The 17,373-nt window shown below is 40.9% G+C and overlaps 1 protein-coding gene across 14 annotated transcripts in view; it reads right to left on the bottom strand.

Annotated features, from left to right (window-relative positions):
* Nucleotides 1-3,968, bottom strand: part of rapgef1b (Rap guanine nucleotide exchange factor (GEF) 1b) — a 47,293-nt gene extending 43,325 nt beyond the window's left edge. For 7 of the 14 annotated variants that reach the window (XM_031317427.2, XM_031317434.2, XM_031317435.2 and 4 more), the window contains exon 1: nucleotides 3,642-3,967. In XM_031317427.2, the coding sequence (XP_031173287.1) occupies nucleotides 3,642-3,669 (28 nt within the window). In that variant the 5' untranslated portion in view covers nucleotides 3,670-3,967. Of the gene's footprint in view, nucleotides 1-3,641 lie in introns of all 14 variants that reach the window. The other 7 variants (XM_031317436.2, XM_031317437.2, XM_035991174.1 and 4 more) reach the window with 2 other exon arrangements.
* Nucleotides 3,969-17,373: the final 13,405 nt, after the last annotated feature.

Here is a 17,373-nt window from a genome sequence, read left to right as displayed (position 1 = left end):
CAAAATGACTTACACTTGAGTGTTAACTTTAGGAATGGTTGAGAGTAAACTCTTTGCATTACAGCTGAAGCCTTTCAAAGGCAAATACGCAGATACACACTTCCACACTATGCAAGGAGGGGGCGGGGTTCTGGCCGGCTACTACCATTGACTGTCCTGTAAGAGAAGAGTCAACAGGCTAATAATAAAACATTGCGCCACTACTCCCACAACTTTGTTACCAATACTGACATGCCAAAACTGTTGTGTCACAATCCCAGTCTCTGTGGGGAGAATAAGGAAATACAAGTTTTGGAACTGCAAAAATGACGATAATACAAATAATGAGTCTCAATTAAGGCTTGTTTCTCTTATTCATGAAGTTGTGTGTTCATAAGGGTGTTTCTTGCTGTAAAGTTTGTCAGACAGAGATACAGAAACAACACTCAAAGAGCTGAAACAACAATACAGGCAATCTACTGAATGGGAAATGTGTGCACAACATCCATGCACAAGCACAAACACATGGATTTATAAGGATTTACTCAGGCCACAGTGCTTTTTCAACACAGTATGGAAAAGGGCACTAGACATTTGAGTTTTAAAGCTTATCTTTAGAATAAAACTAGTTTCATAGTCCGTAAAATGTAAACCGTGCACATATTCTGGCAACAAGAAGCAACTATAATTGTCATGGGTCGTAGACAAGCCATTCTATTTTTTTTTTTCTATATTCATGTGAATGAAGAGTTTATACACAGGACCGGACACAAACACACACACACACAAACCCTTGTCTTAGCAAAAAAAAAGTCACATCTGTTTTTCCTACAGCAATGTTTTCCTGAAAAGTGGATGCAGGCTTTATTCTACAACGTCACAGCTTGTTTCAAGGGTGTTGCATTAAATGTATCACAACCAACTATAACTGCAGTTGAATCACTCCAGGGTGTCTAATTAGGTCATCAAAAGCATTACATCAGACAAATACACATACTAAACAATGAGCAATTTTACTAATTTCAGTAAGCACAACGCCTGTGAACACAGTGGAGTCTGAACTTGCGTAACGCTCAGTGGGAGAGCCACATACAGCACAGTTGCATAGCTAAACAAAGTATCTATACCAATATATGGCACATCAGCGATAATTAGCAGAAAATATTTTTATTTCATATACAATATAAACACACCCAAACCATTTTATATCACTTATCATCCGCAGGTGTGAAAAATGAAATGTACCCAATTCTGGATATAAATTTAAAAGAGAACTCCAAACATAAGAGCTGTTAATAATTGCTGACATGGACAACATGTGGCTAGTTATTTAACAAACCTTATGTACATGTGTAAAGGCAGGTTTAAAACCTTCTTAGGTTTGAGTACCTATATTGAAAACCTACAAATAAAAATGCACATATTTTCAGTCTTCTCCACCCAGTTCATTTTCTCTAAGGACAGCATTGCAGATTAGTTTAGCTGTCTGCTGCTGTTGCTCTTTTGCACCACCCCAGACTCTGAATCTGTTTATGGATTACAGTTTGGGCTGCCTGAGTGATGAAGTCATGTGGGTTCGTATACAGAGAATGGGGTTCAGCCAATGTTGAAACAAATACCCATTTGATTCTCTCAGGGATGACATCCTATCTAAGCTACACACAAGCGGAAGAAGAGGCTCTAAACAGGTAACAGCGTTTACCACCCACAAGAGGACAAGTAAGTGACAGCAGGTCACAGTATCCATGGTGATGAGGGAGTATGTTGATGCAGCTAATGACTCTGGAAGAAATGCTGGCCATAAGTCTCCAGCTGGAGCTTGGTGTCCATGTGTGCATTGATAGTCCTACTTGTTCTGTGTCCTGTGGTAACCATTTGCATCATATCACTATTCAAACCTTAACCCATGACTATATCCACGTGCAGGAATCCCTACTTACAGGTGTGAATTTTATTTCACTTTATCCAAATCTTTTCCCTTTTAATTTTCTCCTCGAGGCACCAGTTAATTAATCTCCTTCTGTCCAGGTCTAAAACTGGTCCCCTTTCTGTAGAGTTTCCACAGCCTAAGCCCACATAGACAACAGTCTCCTTTTAACACCATCTACTTCATCCCATCTTTACACACATTCTCCCTCTCTCTGAGGAAAAGGCTTAACAAGCTGACACTGAAGCTATGCCTGGTGCACAGTTTTTCAGTGTAGTCCCCAGCCTTGCCCCCTCTTTCCATTTCACTGGCATCCAGCACAGTGTGTCCTCTGGGTACATATTTGGGATCGATGGCTGCATGTGGAAGAGAGCAGAGACTGCAGTTCAACAAGTGACCTGACCTGGTAAACATAACTAGAAAGCCTGGGGGAAGCAGGTCCATGTGAGAGAAGTGATGGATTGGGATCATAGTGACTATTATCCTTTTAACTTATCATTGTACCATAATATACAAAAGCTACACTGCCTCTGAGTTTTTTTTTTAAGCTGTGACCATATGTAGTCATCTGTCTGCAAGACACGAAAGGAATCGGAAACTTTTACGCCTATGAAGAATGACTGAGCTAGTGGTGGATGACACTCCCTCCCCGCCTGTTACTGGGATAGTGTGTATGTCCATTTACTGCAGGCATCACCGGGCAGGGCTGTATGGGGAACGAAGCAGGGAGACAGCTGGTGGAGTGGGATGCAAGTGTAGCTGGCGGGTATAAAGTTTCCTTCCAAAGGCATACCCGAGACCACCCTGTTCCTCTCACACTCAGTGCGCTCCGCACGGCTTTATCTGTATTTAACGTTAAAGCTGCATTCAATATGACTGGCGCTAGTAGACATACACAACAAGGGGTAAAGCAACGAAAAATGCCACGTGCACAATGTTAAAATCACAACACAAATACACACGACAGTCTTGGGCGTGAACACATTTGAACTCCAGTGTACTAGGTAGGCAACAACATAGCTAGCGTTAATTCAGCTAGTAAAAAGCTAAGCTTTTAGCTGTGGCTAGCTACCGTTACAAACTCATCTTAAATGTCAGCTAACGTCCAACTAAGAAGCAGATGAAGAATTCCAAACACAATATCCTCATTAATGTAATTATCTTTAAATGTTTCTTCCTAGCCTATATATATTATGAATGTTAGTGATGCTCCCAAACAATCAAACCAGGGTATATTTACGCCCGTTGAGCTGAGAGAGTGAATGGTGAAATGCCGGTGAAGTAAGCTATGGAATCATAGCACATTCAAATGGTATTTTGTAGGCTACGTAACGTTAGCCCCCGATATCTTCCTTGCTACATTGCTGGAGTAGTTACAACGTTGATCATTTACTGGTCAGTTAACCAGCTAATTATCTCTAACCATCATGAGGTTGAAACGGTACAAATAAAGCAATTTGCTCAAGCGACTAACAGTAGCTAATACCAGCTAGCAGATACGGTGACGCTTTATTTTAACTGGATAATGTTAGCCGAGAAAAGAACAATCCATAAGGCCCTATTAAACCACCATTTACACTCAACATATTCTTCCAACGTTATCTGGAGCCCACTTTAGCGTATGTATCGGTCCACAGACCCCACATTATATCCACCCGTGCCCCGTGTGAGGGATACCGTTATACAGTATCCCGAGGTGGAGCAGTGTGGTTGGGTCTAATCGGGCAGGACTTACCTTGCTTGCTCTCTATTTTTCCCGACATTTTCGTAGCCAGCAGCTGTGATCCCACTCGCAGTTTAACAAAACGTTAGCTAGCTGCAGACGAGCCCCGCCGTTTGTCTCCTCCGATTATTCCCTCATTTTCGATACTGTTGTGCCCATTAGACGATTCCGCTGGGGTTAATATAATATATTTATAGGCCACACATATTGGTACGGTCGAAAACTGTCTCAGTCCGTCTCCGGGTAAATTTCACTGGATACACACACCACACACACCACACACACACGCTAATGTCTTGAACCTAGACTCGGGCAGAGATCCCTCTACGCTGCTCATACAGTAGAGCAGCGCCTCCTTGCGGGAGGAATTAGCCATATCAATCTGTCAACAAGGGAATGGGCGTGTTTCAATTTCAATTCAGAGGCTAGCAGAGTTGTTTGTCTGTTTCTAGATCCAAGTGTGGTGCAGTGTGGTGTGGGGACCATGGAAGATTCACACAGAGCTGGCAAGTGTTGCACATACCAATAATAATAATAATAATAATAATAATAATAATAATAATACACTTTATTTACACAGCACTTTTTAAAACAAATTTACAAAATGCTTTACATGGTAGAACGAGGATTAAAACATTTCAGGACTGCAATGAGGCAAATAAAATCAGACAATTAAAGTAAAATAGAATAAAATACCTGAGAATAATATAAGATAAATAAACAGTAGCCTAATAATAAAATACACAACACATGTTGGATATAAAATGACATGCTAGCATCAATGAAAGGCAAAAGTGATTTAAAATATGTTGATGATATGTTGACTGATTCTGCATGGTGTCATAAACTATCTATCTATCTATCTATCTATCTATCTATCTATCTATCTATACATTGGTGCAAAGAAGGCAGTAAGCAAAGTCAAACCTCAAAATATTTTGAGTGCATACTGGCAGATGATAAATACATACAGTATCTCACAAAAGTGAGTACACCCCTCACATTTTAGTAAATATTTCATTATATCTTTTAATTAACTTAACACTGAAGAAATTACACTTTGCTACAATGTAACGTATTAAGTGTACAGCTTGTATAACAGTGTAAATGTGCTGTCCCCTCAAAATAACTCAACACACAGCCATTAATGTCTAAACCGCTGGCAACAAAAGTCAGTACACCCCTATGTTAAATCCCCATAGAGGCAGGCAGATTTTAATTTTTAAAGGCCAGTTATTTCATGGATCCAGGATACTATGCATCCTGATAAAGTTCCCTTGGTCTTTGGAATTAAAATAGCCCCACATCATCACATACCCTTCACCATACCTAGAGATTGGCATGGGGTACTTTCCATGAAATCATCTCTCAATGCAAATCAAACCAGCTATTAGGCTAACTGACATAAAACCATGCCAGTCTCTAGGTATGGTGAAGGGTATGGTGAGATACTGTAGATAGAACAAAAACAAAACAAGGAGAAACCACTGTGAGACAGCTTGAATAGGTGTTACATGAGCCAGTTAAAAGCTGTGGTCCATGCCATCAGACAATCATTTCTGACCTCGTCATCGATCTCAGCAGCACAAGGCTAATGAAATGATAGAGCCTGTTGGCTTGAAAAAGCCAATTCAGCTGTTCAGAAACTAACTATCACTGGCCAAAAGAGACAACTGACTCTAAAAATACAGATTAAATGGATGCTCAACAATACGTTTTTTTTTTTTTTAAATGGTGTATTCAGCAATTAGGACTATGTATGTATCACGATAAGCTTGACAATAAACGTAAAATATGACATAGGCTACATTCTCTATTAATGTAATGTTAATGAAAGGAGGCTGAAAAAACTCATCTTCATTGGTTACGCTAATGTATCTCTGCTGCTGCTACATTTCCTCAACAAAGTACGTTTCCCCATCGCAGACTACAAAATGGTGCATTCCTGTTATTTTATCAGTATAGTCTGGATTTTAAAGCTTTAGTCACTGTTGATGTCTGTGTTGTTCTTGAAAAAACATGACTGATGATTAAATAAGTTACTAATGTTTTTGCTTGTCATCATATACTGTATCTGAAGGTATTCTTAGTGTCAATACTCCTTTCTTTTTTCACATACTGTCCCAAGTAAGACTATCTGTCCTTAGAAAATGACTTGGCACACTGTGCAGCTTCTTCTCTGCGATGTAATGTGCTGTTTTCTACGAATATTTGTTTTGGTCCATACGGTTCTATCTTAATATTCAGTATGTGCAGGGTTTCCCTCAGGATATTGTTTAGCCGAGGTGGCAGGTAATCAGTTTAGTGAGTAGATGCCTGAACAATAGGGTAACTTAAATATAATGCTATTGCCTCTGTGAAACAGCAACTCTGCTCTTTTTATATAAACGTTTTATTTTAAAATAAGTTTTTTGATTTTAATGATGTTAGCGGAGGTGGCGTTTGTTTCAGGTGAGATGGTCCTCCACTGCTATAAAACACTACCGGAAACCATGATGTTAGATGGGCATCAGCACTGTTATAATTAAAAGCAGAAGAGTTCTTTTCTCACCACTAAAACAAGTAAGCAATACATCATTTCATTCACAATCTGTTACAGACAGACCTGTACAATGAAGTGTGGAGCCTACACATGTTGGAACTTATGGACATCTAAAACATTGTGATTAGAAAGGTTAGTTGCAAATATTGATATTTTAATGAATAAAATAATTTTATCTGGAAATATAGGGGTTCCTTTTTGTTTTGTTTAGTATGACTTTGACAATATACAGCTTAAATGGAAGCACAGAGCCCTCTGTTGGGCATACTGAAACCTTGGTTGCTTACAGCTATTCTTTAGTTATTGTCCTATCCACCATTCCCCTACTACAGCTTGTTCTTATGACAGGAACATTAAAGTAGTGAAGCAGAAGAGAGTGGTGAAAATGGCTTCTTATTTATTTAACCCTGATTTCAGTAAACTGCTGACTATGGCTTTTGCCTATTAAGTGCTGCACACTATCCTGGAACATTTAGGAGCAACTATCTAGATTATGTCTCTGGCATATCAAGACTAAGCAAGCATGCCCTGTCATCTTTTTATGAATAATTGATTTGAGTGAAATGATCTACATTCTCTGAGTGATCTGGGTCAGCTCGTGCTGCGATGCGCTCGCAAAAGCAAAGGCATGTATTAAAAATACGGAGGCAAGGATTTTATTGCATTTTGTTAGAGGCTTCTTTCAAGCCTTGTGCAGCTTACCTCATCATCACCAACTGTATTTAATCAGTTATCAAACAGAGGCCTCGAGAGGCAATAGTTCATATTTGCACTGGCTGTCATTATGCCTGCTCCCTTGTGCTCTTGCTTGCACAGCATAAACCACACCCATGTACCAATTGCGAAGTGCTTTCTGTATGTGTGCGTGTATGTAGCATGTGTGCGCACTAGTGAGAATGTGTGGGCGTGAGTGGCTGAGGAGAAGGAGTGGAATATCTTCCCTGGGGCTATAATAAAGTCACACAGGGAAGACGATAAACTCCTAAGCAGTGGCAGACTTGTCAGGACAGGATAGGCCTCACGGCACAATCAGAGCAGGTCTGTTTTGTGTGTCTTAAGCTTTCCTTGACAAGCTACATTCAATGCTGCAATGTGAAACAGCCAAGCAGTTGTTTAACTCAAAGGTCATTTACGCAATTTGGCTTCAAAATATTGGCTTCACAAGCTGTCATTGAAGACAATGGATTGTTAGCGCTTATTAGGGAGGTGGGATGGAAAATATACCCAGTAATGATGAGAGGTTTTGTACTAACTAATAGATGTCTGTGACAAATGACTGACACATCAATTTTCATGTGATTTTTGTCATTCAGGTCACACAGGTATCACGGTCGTGCATTGTAGCTCTTTGCTGCTATCTGATGGCTACACAGCACAGTACAAACCAAACGCTGCCATTATACTTTGTGCCACAAAGTGGTGCTCATGAACTACTGATCGTTTTAGTATCCTGGAGCTCAGCTTTATGCACCCTGTAGTGGTTTCTTTAAAGCGGCAGGTAGAGGGAGTGCTGATGAAATGTAATTTGAGAAGGATTAGCCTATAATGTAACTGAATTTGGCATTACAACAATGAAATTGCAGTTTTCTTGTTGAGATTCACTGAAACAATAAAGTTCAGCTGATAGCTGGAATTTGGATTAGACTAGGAAAGTCAATAACAAACACATGAAATATGATTAATAAGTCCTTTCTCACAACTTCACACTGCTGCCTAAGTGATAACTATTCTGAATTAAAACAGATAATCAAAACAAGCATCAATCAACCAACGCTCACATATTCAGGATCGAAAAGTATAATTAATGTGGGAAGGTTCATACTGGTTTACACTGGGAAATTTCACACTGGGCTTAGAGTCTGATCAGGTCTGCTGCGGGCTGAGTGCGGTTCACGGTAGAGAGGGCAAAGAAAGGAGAAGCGAGACAGTTTTGTTAGCTGAGGGTTGTCAGTGGGAGCTGGGAGAAGAGCAGTGTTTGATCTCTGCGGTGGTGGGCGTGTGATGCAGAGCTCAAACACAGTTTAAGGCTCTGTTAACCTTGGCCAGCGGTCAGGTCCCTCCGTCTGTCTCACATCTCAGAGTTGGGAAAAGAGGGAGGGGATCAGCGAGGCTTAAACGACTGAATACATTTATCCGAGAAAGAGGGAAAAAATACCTCCACAACAGTCGGGGTCTTCTATCCTTGGCCCCTTTAACATACAATAGAGTGATTTTTCAAGTCAGCTTTTCATGGTGGAATTAAGATGGACGGCGGTTAGAGACAAGTCAGTGGAGATAGAAGATGGAGAGGCGTTGGACGAAGAGGACAAGATGTCTAGGTCATAACCTACTCAATACTGCATGAGAATAGAGCACTCTGTCACTGCCACAAACAAACACATGGAAACACGTGTTGACAAGGTCGGGGAAATTAGACAAGGGGGTCGTTGACAAGAGCTATGGAAACACAAACGGAGCTGCACGCTCTTTCCAATAAACACATGAAATGAAAAGTGTATATTTACACAAATCTTAAACATATAAACCAACCATAAGTTTTCTCCCAGGTTCAAATGTGTATATATACGTATATATACGTGTGTGTGTGTGTATATATATATATATATATATATATATATACAGTAGGTTTTATGTAGGACAGGGCACACACATACTGTAACTGCACACATTTGTTGATGCATACACACTAACACATACAGTAGGAATTATTTATGTGCTGAGACAGGCATTGTTGCGTTGCTCTTTGGAGCGCTACAGGGCAGCGGCCCTGGCTTTTGGAAAGCACAGCTGCTTGCCTTTCAAGAACGCCCTGTCCTATCATAATGACAGTGAAGGTCTCACTCCCTAAACTCTCTCTCTCTCTCTCTCTCTCTCTCTCTCTCTCTCTCCACTCTATTTCTCATGACGCTTTCAAACGGCAGGGTCAGCCGCTCTTCGTGGTGGTTCCCTCCACTCCACTGTGCCAGTCCTTCCAGTGTTCCTGATTGACATTTAACGCCGAGGCCAGGGCAAAGAGGGCCAAAGAGCATGAAAATGAGACTGGCCACAGGGGTTCACAGTGAAACCTGACCACTCCCTATCTCGCACCTCCACCTCCATTAGCTGCCGGAGTCCCTGGGGTCTGCAGGCGCCCTCAGCCAGAGAGGTGAGCTCACAGCTCTGGGTGTAAAAGCACATAGAGCACGGGAGTGCATAGGCCAACCCTGTGATGTGGTGACAAAGAGAACAATTACCCTTCTTTAAATGATCATTTTAGCAGTAAGCCTCCTTTCCACTTTCTACTTTAGAGGACTAAATGTCAATGTTCATCCTTTCCTTTATTCTGCTCAGCAGGTCTGAGGCATTTAATGGGTATTTGAGGCTTCAGTGACACTACATTTAGTTTTTCTCTTGCACACATTTTGTCTAATATCACTCTTGTGTTTATTCTTCTTAAGCCCGAGACACACCAAGCCGATAATCGGCCGTTGGACAGTCTGGCGAGGTCAGTGACTCGAGTCTGTTCGATGTGTTCTGTGCCGTCGTCCGTCCGAGGGGCTGTCGGCCTTCATTTTGGCCAATTTGACATGTATAATCGGCGGGGCGGGCACTGCCGGCAGTCGGACTCAAATGACCCATCTGATTGGTAGAGTGCTAACCTGGAAACGGGGAGCGGAATGAGCGTGACTAGTCTCTCAAAATCTCTTTGTTGATCTGAAATGTAGACAGATTCAGCTGCATGGCCTATTTCTCGCTTAAAATGTTTTCAGAAACACGTTTCGGTGAACTATTTTACTACAATATGAGATTGTATTCTGAGCAAGCCGCCATGACAGTCTGTCTTTGAATTTCCGGAGAAAACAGACTCACGTGATGTGTTCGTCCAATCAGCTGCCGGTTTTAATTTTTATAATACAGATTAGCACCGCCTGCTGTTATGGAGACGTATTACGTCTCGTCGCTTTAGTGTGTTCCGAGGCACTTTTTTGACCAACTCGGGGAGACTGATCAGTCCAACTGCCTTTTCTGCTGAGGGTTGGCCGTCTGGTCAGTGTGTCTGCAGTTTTATCTGTAGGTGCTGCACGGTTAGGATTTAGTGTCTTAGTAACATTTAAATTTTTATCGCGCACCCATTTTTCATGTTTTAAAATCTCCCTCTGTAAAATCTGCCCTCTGGGTGACTGCCTGTTCACACAACTCATCACACTTCTCTCAGTTTGTAAATCTTGTCAGTTGTACTGGTAGGTGGTCAGTGGATATTGCAGCTGACTAGGATGCGTCATTCACACTCGTCCAGCCCAGTTTTGACAGAAGGATGTTATTATGAACAAGGTGCAGAGTGAGACAGTCTGGTCCGTGGGTGTCACACTTAACTTCATGCCAGGTCCTGGGTGAGGGGGTTACTGTACTTGCTGGCCTGACAAGTCCTGCAGCATGGCTCAGCTGCTTCGCTTGCTATCCAACATACAATCTTGACAAGGGCCATTTAACAGGATCAGTGATTAAGGCTGTGAGTAATTGAATTAGGATTGTGCGACCCGAAGCTAAAGCTGCCTAACAGAGACTTGGACGGGTAAGATGAGAAAGTTTGTGGTTAAAGTGAAAGAGGTGAGACAAGCCCACGCGTTATTTAACCCATAATGATTACAGATTTTAGTCATTAATCAAACAGTGACACACCATAAAGTGATAGAAACTTTTAAAAAAAGCATTTAAAGCCAAATCTACACTTCTTTGATGTACATAACAGCTTGAATTTGTCGGTGTAGATGTACAGTATGTGTGTGATAGTCCAGAGAGTGTGCTCATTCATAAATACATGAGGTGCTACAATGGAAAATGAAAGCAGGACTTTTTTTTGCATTTCTTTCAGGTCCAGCCTAGCTTGTCACATGCTTAGAGCAAAGCTTTGTCCCAGTTGCATACTACATATTATTTCTAACTGGGATTTAGTATGTGGTGCGTTCACACCGGAAAAATGTCCTAATTATTCTCAAAGATGTCAGTATGCATGCTAAATTTGCTTCAATATTGAGTATCGTGTTGATGAAGAATCTGCTCACAGCTGGAAAAACAAAAATTCTGGATGGTGGTGAGGCGTCTCCATGAATATTAAATAAGTATTAAATGTTTGGAAAAGCATTTTGCTTTCTCTTTGTTAAGTTTCCAATATTGAAATTGGCAACAACTTTCCAAAATCAGTGTTTGATTTAACTTTGTTGGCGCAGCTTTTGTATCATTGTTAGTGCAAAACAGCAAAGTGCATACATTTCATGAACATTAACTGCCAAAACAGTACAATATGAAGTTTAGTACATAGTAAAAATTGTATTAGTATACATTGTGGAAGTGGGACACAGTTTAAGTCAGGTCTAATCGCTTGCACTGCCTCGAAATAAAACATTGTGACAGGCCATTATTAATGTAGACCTGCCCTACTTACCTACACGTGCATTCACCTATTGCTTGCAGTGAAGCACTTACAGGCAATTTTAACATTTCACCAAATTACTTTGACATACATTTTGCACCTCAGGAAAAAAGGAGTGCTGTCTTCTCTCCCTTATCTCTTTACAGGCTAATAATAATGGGGAAGGGGTGGATCCTAAACCTGCACACACACTCTGCAGACGGCAGGGAAAGCCCTGGACATGTTGCCAGTCTATCACAGAGCTAACACAGATTGACAGATAAACACACATGCACATGAACACGCACGTGCACACACACACACACACACACACACACACACACGTTCCTGTGGGAAATTTAGAATCTCTAATCCACTGATTGTATGTCTGTGGGCTGTGGGAAGAAGCCAGGGTATCTAGAAGAAACCCAAATGTACAGAGGGAGAACAAACACAATGCACTGCTTGTAGCTGTGAAGTAAAAGTGTCACGCTCTGTCATTGATTCCTAGAGGGTAAATCACCTTTTCACTTGACCTCCTTTAACCTCAAGCTCAACCTTGTCAATCTGACTTTAATTATATAATTCATAAGCCTATTGTTATGCATGCCACCCATTAAGGACATGTTGATATAATATTTATCCTTAATTAAAAAATCTGGGTGATAGAATGGCTAGATTTAAATAGGACACCCAATGTTTACAACATCACACTAAAGGAAGAGCCTAATTATTTCCCCAAGAAAACAGTGTTTTCATTTTTATATTCCATTAATACTTCATATTTCCATGCTTGTAATTTGCACAGACGCACCTTTCTGAACAGTTTATTCACTGTTTGTAAATGTTAACCAGTACCTGGTACTTTCATCCATGTGTTGCACCATGATTTGTACTATTACTATTACTATTTTTAGACTTTGATTTTATTATACATGCGTATATTTTATTTTTATTTGTACAGTATAGTATATTTATATCATGTATGTATTTATTTTATTATGCATACAGAGCGTCCATGGGGACAAATAAAGTTATATCTTATTTTATCTTGCAGTATCTTAGCTGCACTAATCAATATTTGTATGTAATCAAACTAGTAAAATGACTATGTGTAATGTGAAAGGTGTTGCTTGTAGTGACAAACCAACAGTGAATTAACACCCAACTCTGCAGTTCCCTGCAGCTCTATTGAGAGTCTTTCAACTTTTTTTGTTTTGGTTCACTTTCAAAGCTGTATCAAATTTGTTTCCAGCTGCAAAAGGTAGCTGTTTTCAGTGGAGGTAGCTCTGATAAACCCACTGTACACTACCTGTCCAGTACCAAACGCTAGACAGACATAACTAGCGGCTAGCTAGTGAACAAATGGGGGAGCAGATATTTAACTCAATAGTTGGTGAAAGACAAAAAAGAGCAAAAAGGAAAGTGAATCTTGAACTTAAGTACACCAGTGGACAGAAACATGACTTTAAATGAATGCTAATGTTGCTCGGTGCTGGATTTGTAAATAAGCAACTGTTTGCTAACATGTTAGCTTTAGAAAGTGATGTAAATGTGTCAGTGTTGTATTTACAGCTTGTTCTGCTGCCACCAAAATATATTAATACTGCTTTAAGAAAGTGTTTAAACTTCAAACACAGTGTTAAGATAAGTACATTTCTTTTAATTCAAACTTTGGATAAACCCCTTAAAATAAAATAATCTCAACGAGGTCCTTAAAAGAAGATGAAAAGGAGTTTTTTCATGCATCAAAGGACTCTTATATGTCTATCCCATACATACACCCACACACATTCACGGACACATTTGCTACACAAACATAATGTATAGTAATTCTATGAAGTATGACTGTATGAGGCAGTGCAAAAGGAGGACATGAACGTTGGGACCAAAAGGAAGAACACCCTCCTCATTATCTGCCCCACACTCAGAAAACACTAAACACCGAAGTAAAGAGAAAAAAGCTAACTCTACAAGACAAGATAAAGAAGAGAAGCAGCAGCTCTGGCAGCGCTGTGTTGACAACTTTCCAGCAGCTGATTTAGCGAAGATAGCTACATCTGTTGAGCTCCAACGACAGCTATTGGGGTGTTCGGGCTGCATTATGTCTGATGTGCAGCAATCAACTTTCTTATGTAGAAGTTTGCTCTGCACACTGCGAAGATAGCAACCTGGAACCCTGGAGCCCCTCAGCTCAGGAATTGTGACGGATATTAGTGCCTGTTTAATTGGCAAAAAACAAATCCTGCAATGAAACATCCCGCTCTTCTGCAGCAAAGCACACAAGCGGCTGATGCACACAAGAACACACCAAAATCAGATACACACACATACTCACTCCCTGTTCCTCTCCCACTCAGTCTCAGTCCCTCTGAAGTATAAATCAGTGGTTAGAGTGTTGCTTTTTAAAGAAGCCAGGTACCACGCAAAGGCAAAGAAGACTGAGACAGGCCTTCAAAGGCAGAAATGTTTGGACAGCTTGTGAGAGCAAAAACACTTGCTCCAGGGAATGGGTCACTGCGCTGTTCTGGTATGTTTATGACATGAATGAGGGGACATGTACGAGTGGAAAGGCTGTATATGCATGTGGAGTGTAGGTGTGTCATGTATAATGTATAATACATGGAGGTCACAACGGTGTGACGCTGTCTCTCACACAATGTCCCTTATGGTTCATCCATCATAGACTAGCCCCCTTTAGACTTCTGTTTTGTGCATTTTCTCACACTTGCCTACTACTCTTGTCCTGTGTGATATGGACACTATAAGTCCAAAGACTAGAAAGGCTTTAAAGGTTATAAATACTGCATGTGTTCTCCAGTCTGTGCATTGAGGGAGAACAGAGTTGCATCAAGAGAATGACACAGCTCACCTGTCTTCACCGTATTGTTTAACTTGGTTGTGCAATGTCATCGTTAAACAACTATAAAAGCAGACGGACAGATCACCTGCTCATCACCTGCTCTGGGCTGTCTGATGCCATTCATTGTATGTCAGTAAATGAACATGTTTGTTTAAGCCCATGTGTGCTTGCAGGTGTGTTTGTCTGTAGACTACAAAAGCAGGGAAAAGGTTGAGACAGGAAGTGTATTGTTAGTCCGTCATCCTCAGCGGATTAAGGTCCCATCTGGGCATCTAGTCTGAGGCCGAGGGAACTAGCATTCACAAAGCTGCTCCAGACAGGAAACACAGCCACACAGCCTGCATTTAAGGGGAAGTCTACTGATTTTACTCATCAAATTGAGTTAACTAGTTATCAGCCTGTGAAAACAGTTGCATAATGTCTTATGTGGCTCTGATGATGTCATTAGGTTTATATTAGTCTATATCCACGACGTTCCACTTCCGGGATTTGTAGGTGCCGCCCGGGAATTCTGACGGATGTCTTTCATTTAGGCCGGATGTCCGTTACCTTCCACTTTCTTTGTGTTGGCATTTTAAACTCCGGTTGATTTATGAGGACTATGGTTAACTGCTCATCATATCTCTGCAGGGTAAACCCAGGCAGCTAGCTAGACATTATGTCGAATCTGAGTTTTCTGTTGCACGACTAAAACAACCCTTGAACGTACAAGTTCCACCAAACCGAATGTTACTCCTCCGCCTGTTGCTCTGTGCGGCGCCTAGCGCCAAGATGATTGTGATTGGTTTAAAGAAATGCCAATAAACCAGTTCCATCCTGGAATGCTGTGTGGACTCGCCAGACCCTCCTCCGCAGCGCTGTGGAGGAAGGTCTGGCAATGCGAGACTATGGTTTATCTCGTCTTGGAGAGAAACTGGTGGTGTGGAGTTTGAAAGTTTGGACGTTGACCCATAGTGTATATACAGTATATATAGTTGCTAGTTTATTAGGTACACCAAGCTAAAACTAATGCAGTCTACATACAGCAATGTGTTGTTAAATTGTATTGCGTTATACTGACAGGTGTTTCTATTATTTGCCCAGACCATTTATATCAATGAGAGTAAGCTAAATAACAGAAACACCTTTCTGTATGATGCAACACAGTTCAACAGCAGCACAAAACTACCACCTAAAAAAACAGGCATCTGGCGATGTTTCCTTCGGGATGAATACAATTTTTAATAAAAATCTTATCTTATGTTACGTTATGCTTATCTTATTTAACATACATAAATCAAATGAATCTGGTCTGTGGCACATTTAACATTTCTGTGCTTTTGGTACAGTATGTGTGACCTTCCTCCATTGTTGCTCTTTTAATGTCACAAATGTTGCATCATGTAGTTTCACAATCGGTGAGGGGACACTATCTACCTTAAAACCACTGACCTCGGAGAAAGGCAGATACATGTTAAGAAAAAATAAATAAGGGTCAAATTGATAACTACGTTATGAATACACAATCATTTATAAATTAAGGAATAATCATACCATTTTAAACATTTGATAATATCTGGAACTATGTTTCTGGGTATATCACCCAAAGCATTTCTAGGCCCTTAAAACGTATAACACTTATAACAAAATTAGCAGAGCCTCAAAATTCTAGTCAGACAAGGTTAAAGCTGTTTGTAACTCAAACTTGTGAATAAGCCTTTCATGTTCAGGCCAGCATTTGATGGAAACAGGCATTCAGTTCGAAGAACTGCACGGCTGCTGATGGATGTCACCAAAATGGCATGATTACAGAGGAAAGTTGTGGTGCGATCTGGATGCAAATCATCTCCAGTGAGAGCCAAAATGGCTGTAATAAATAGATGGAAATAGCCCACAGTGTCCAGTTCACAGGCCGGCTGCCCCACTCTTTGATCTCTGGTCCTAATGAGCTTTCAGAACAGAGCCAGAGATGAGAAGACAGGCTTTTTCAAAAGGACCCTTGATTCTGCAGGAGACTTGGGGTAAGAACTGCTATAAGCAGGCCTAAGATGTTGCCTCAACTAACATTAGTATTCCCTTAAGTATTCCTAGCTACATTTGTAAAACCTGCCCACCCAACCCTCCAGAGCAAGGTCACTTTTATCATTATGAGCTAAGTTATAGCCTACAGAGGGCTTATAGGGATTGAAACCATACATTTGTTTATGATACAAAATGCTTTTTCTTCTTCTTTTTTCTACTATAAACAGCTTAATAATGTCAATAATTCCCTTTGTAGAGATGGCAGCTCCACGCCCACCCCTGGGTAAACCTAGTAGTTGAATTTGTTGGGAAGGATTAAGTACTAAACCACCGGTGGGCTGAGACATTGCCAGGGGAAAAATATTTGTTAAACTGCTAAAGTGCTTGTGTACAGCACATTCAGTTAAAAGCAAAATCCCTCTGTGAGAATATGCAGCTGGATATGCAATCAAATAGAATATTTAATGTCTTCCCCCTCGTTCAAAGTCAGCATGCGGTGCACTCTGGAATGCTCATGCTCTCCTTTACTGGTGACAGGCATATATTAACTCTCCGCATATTAGCCTTATATCACTCACATACGACAGATACCTGAACACAGTGTTGTGAATGAACGCAACATGCACATTTCTTTGGTTAGCAGTGAACTGAACGTATTTGTTTGAAACTAATGAACTCACTGTGTTTTACTACAACAGCACCCGAGCATTCACGGCATCCGGCATGCTGGTGGTTTGGTTTAACAAGTGGCCGTGTTAACTAATGACTTTCAGAATGCGTCCGTGGTTGCTCGTAGTAACTTATGTAAATGGCAGGCCCACCATCAGGAATTATGGACAGGGGGACAAATTGGGCCTCTTATGAGCCAGTGTGCAGGCGTTGAACAGTGAGCTGGCCTCCGTGCCTGCTTAGGGGCACGGCAGGATGCCTGGAGATGTGGTGTCCTTTC

Source organism: Sander lucioperca, chromosome 14 (assembly GCF_008315115.2).
Source record: "Sander lucioperca isolate FBNREF2018 chromosome 14, SLUC_FBN_1.2, whole genome shotgun sequence".
Taxonomy (NCBI): Eukaryota; Metazoa; Chordata; class Actinopteri; order Perciformes; family Percidae; genus Sander; species Sander lucioperca.
The sequence above is the reverse complement of the archived record's forward strand: the minus strand, read 5'-3'. Positions and strand labels throughout refer to the sequence as shown.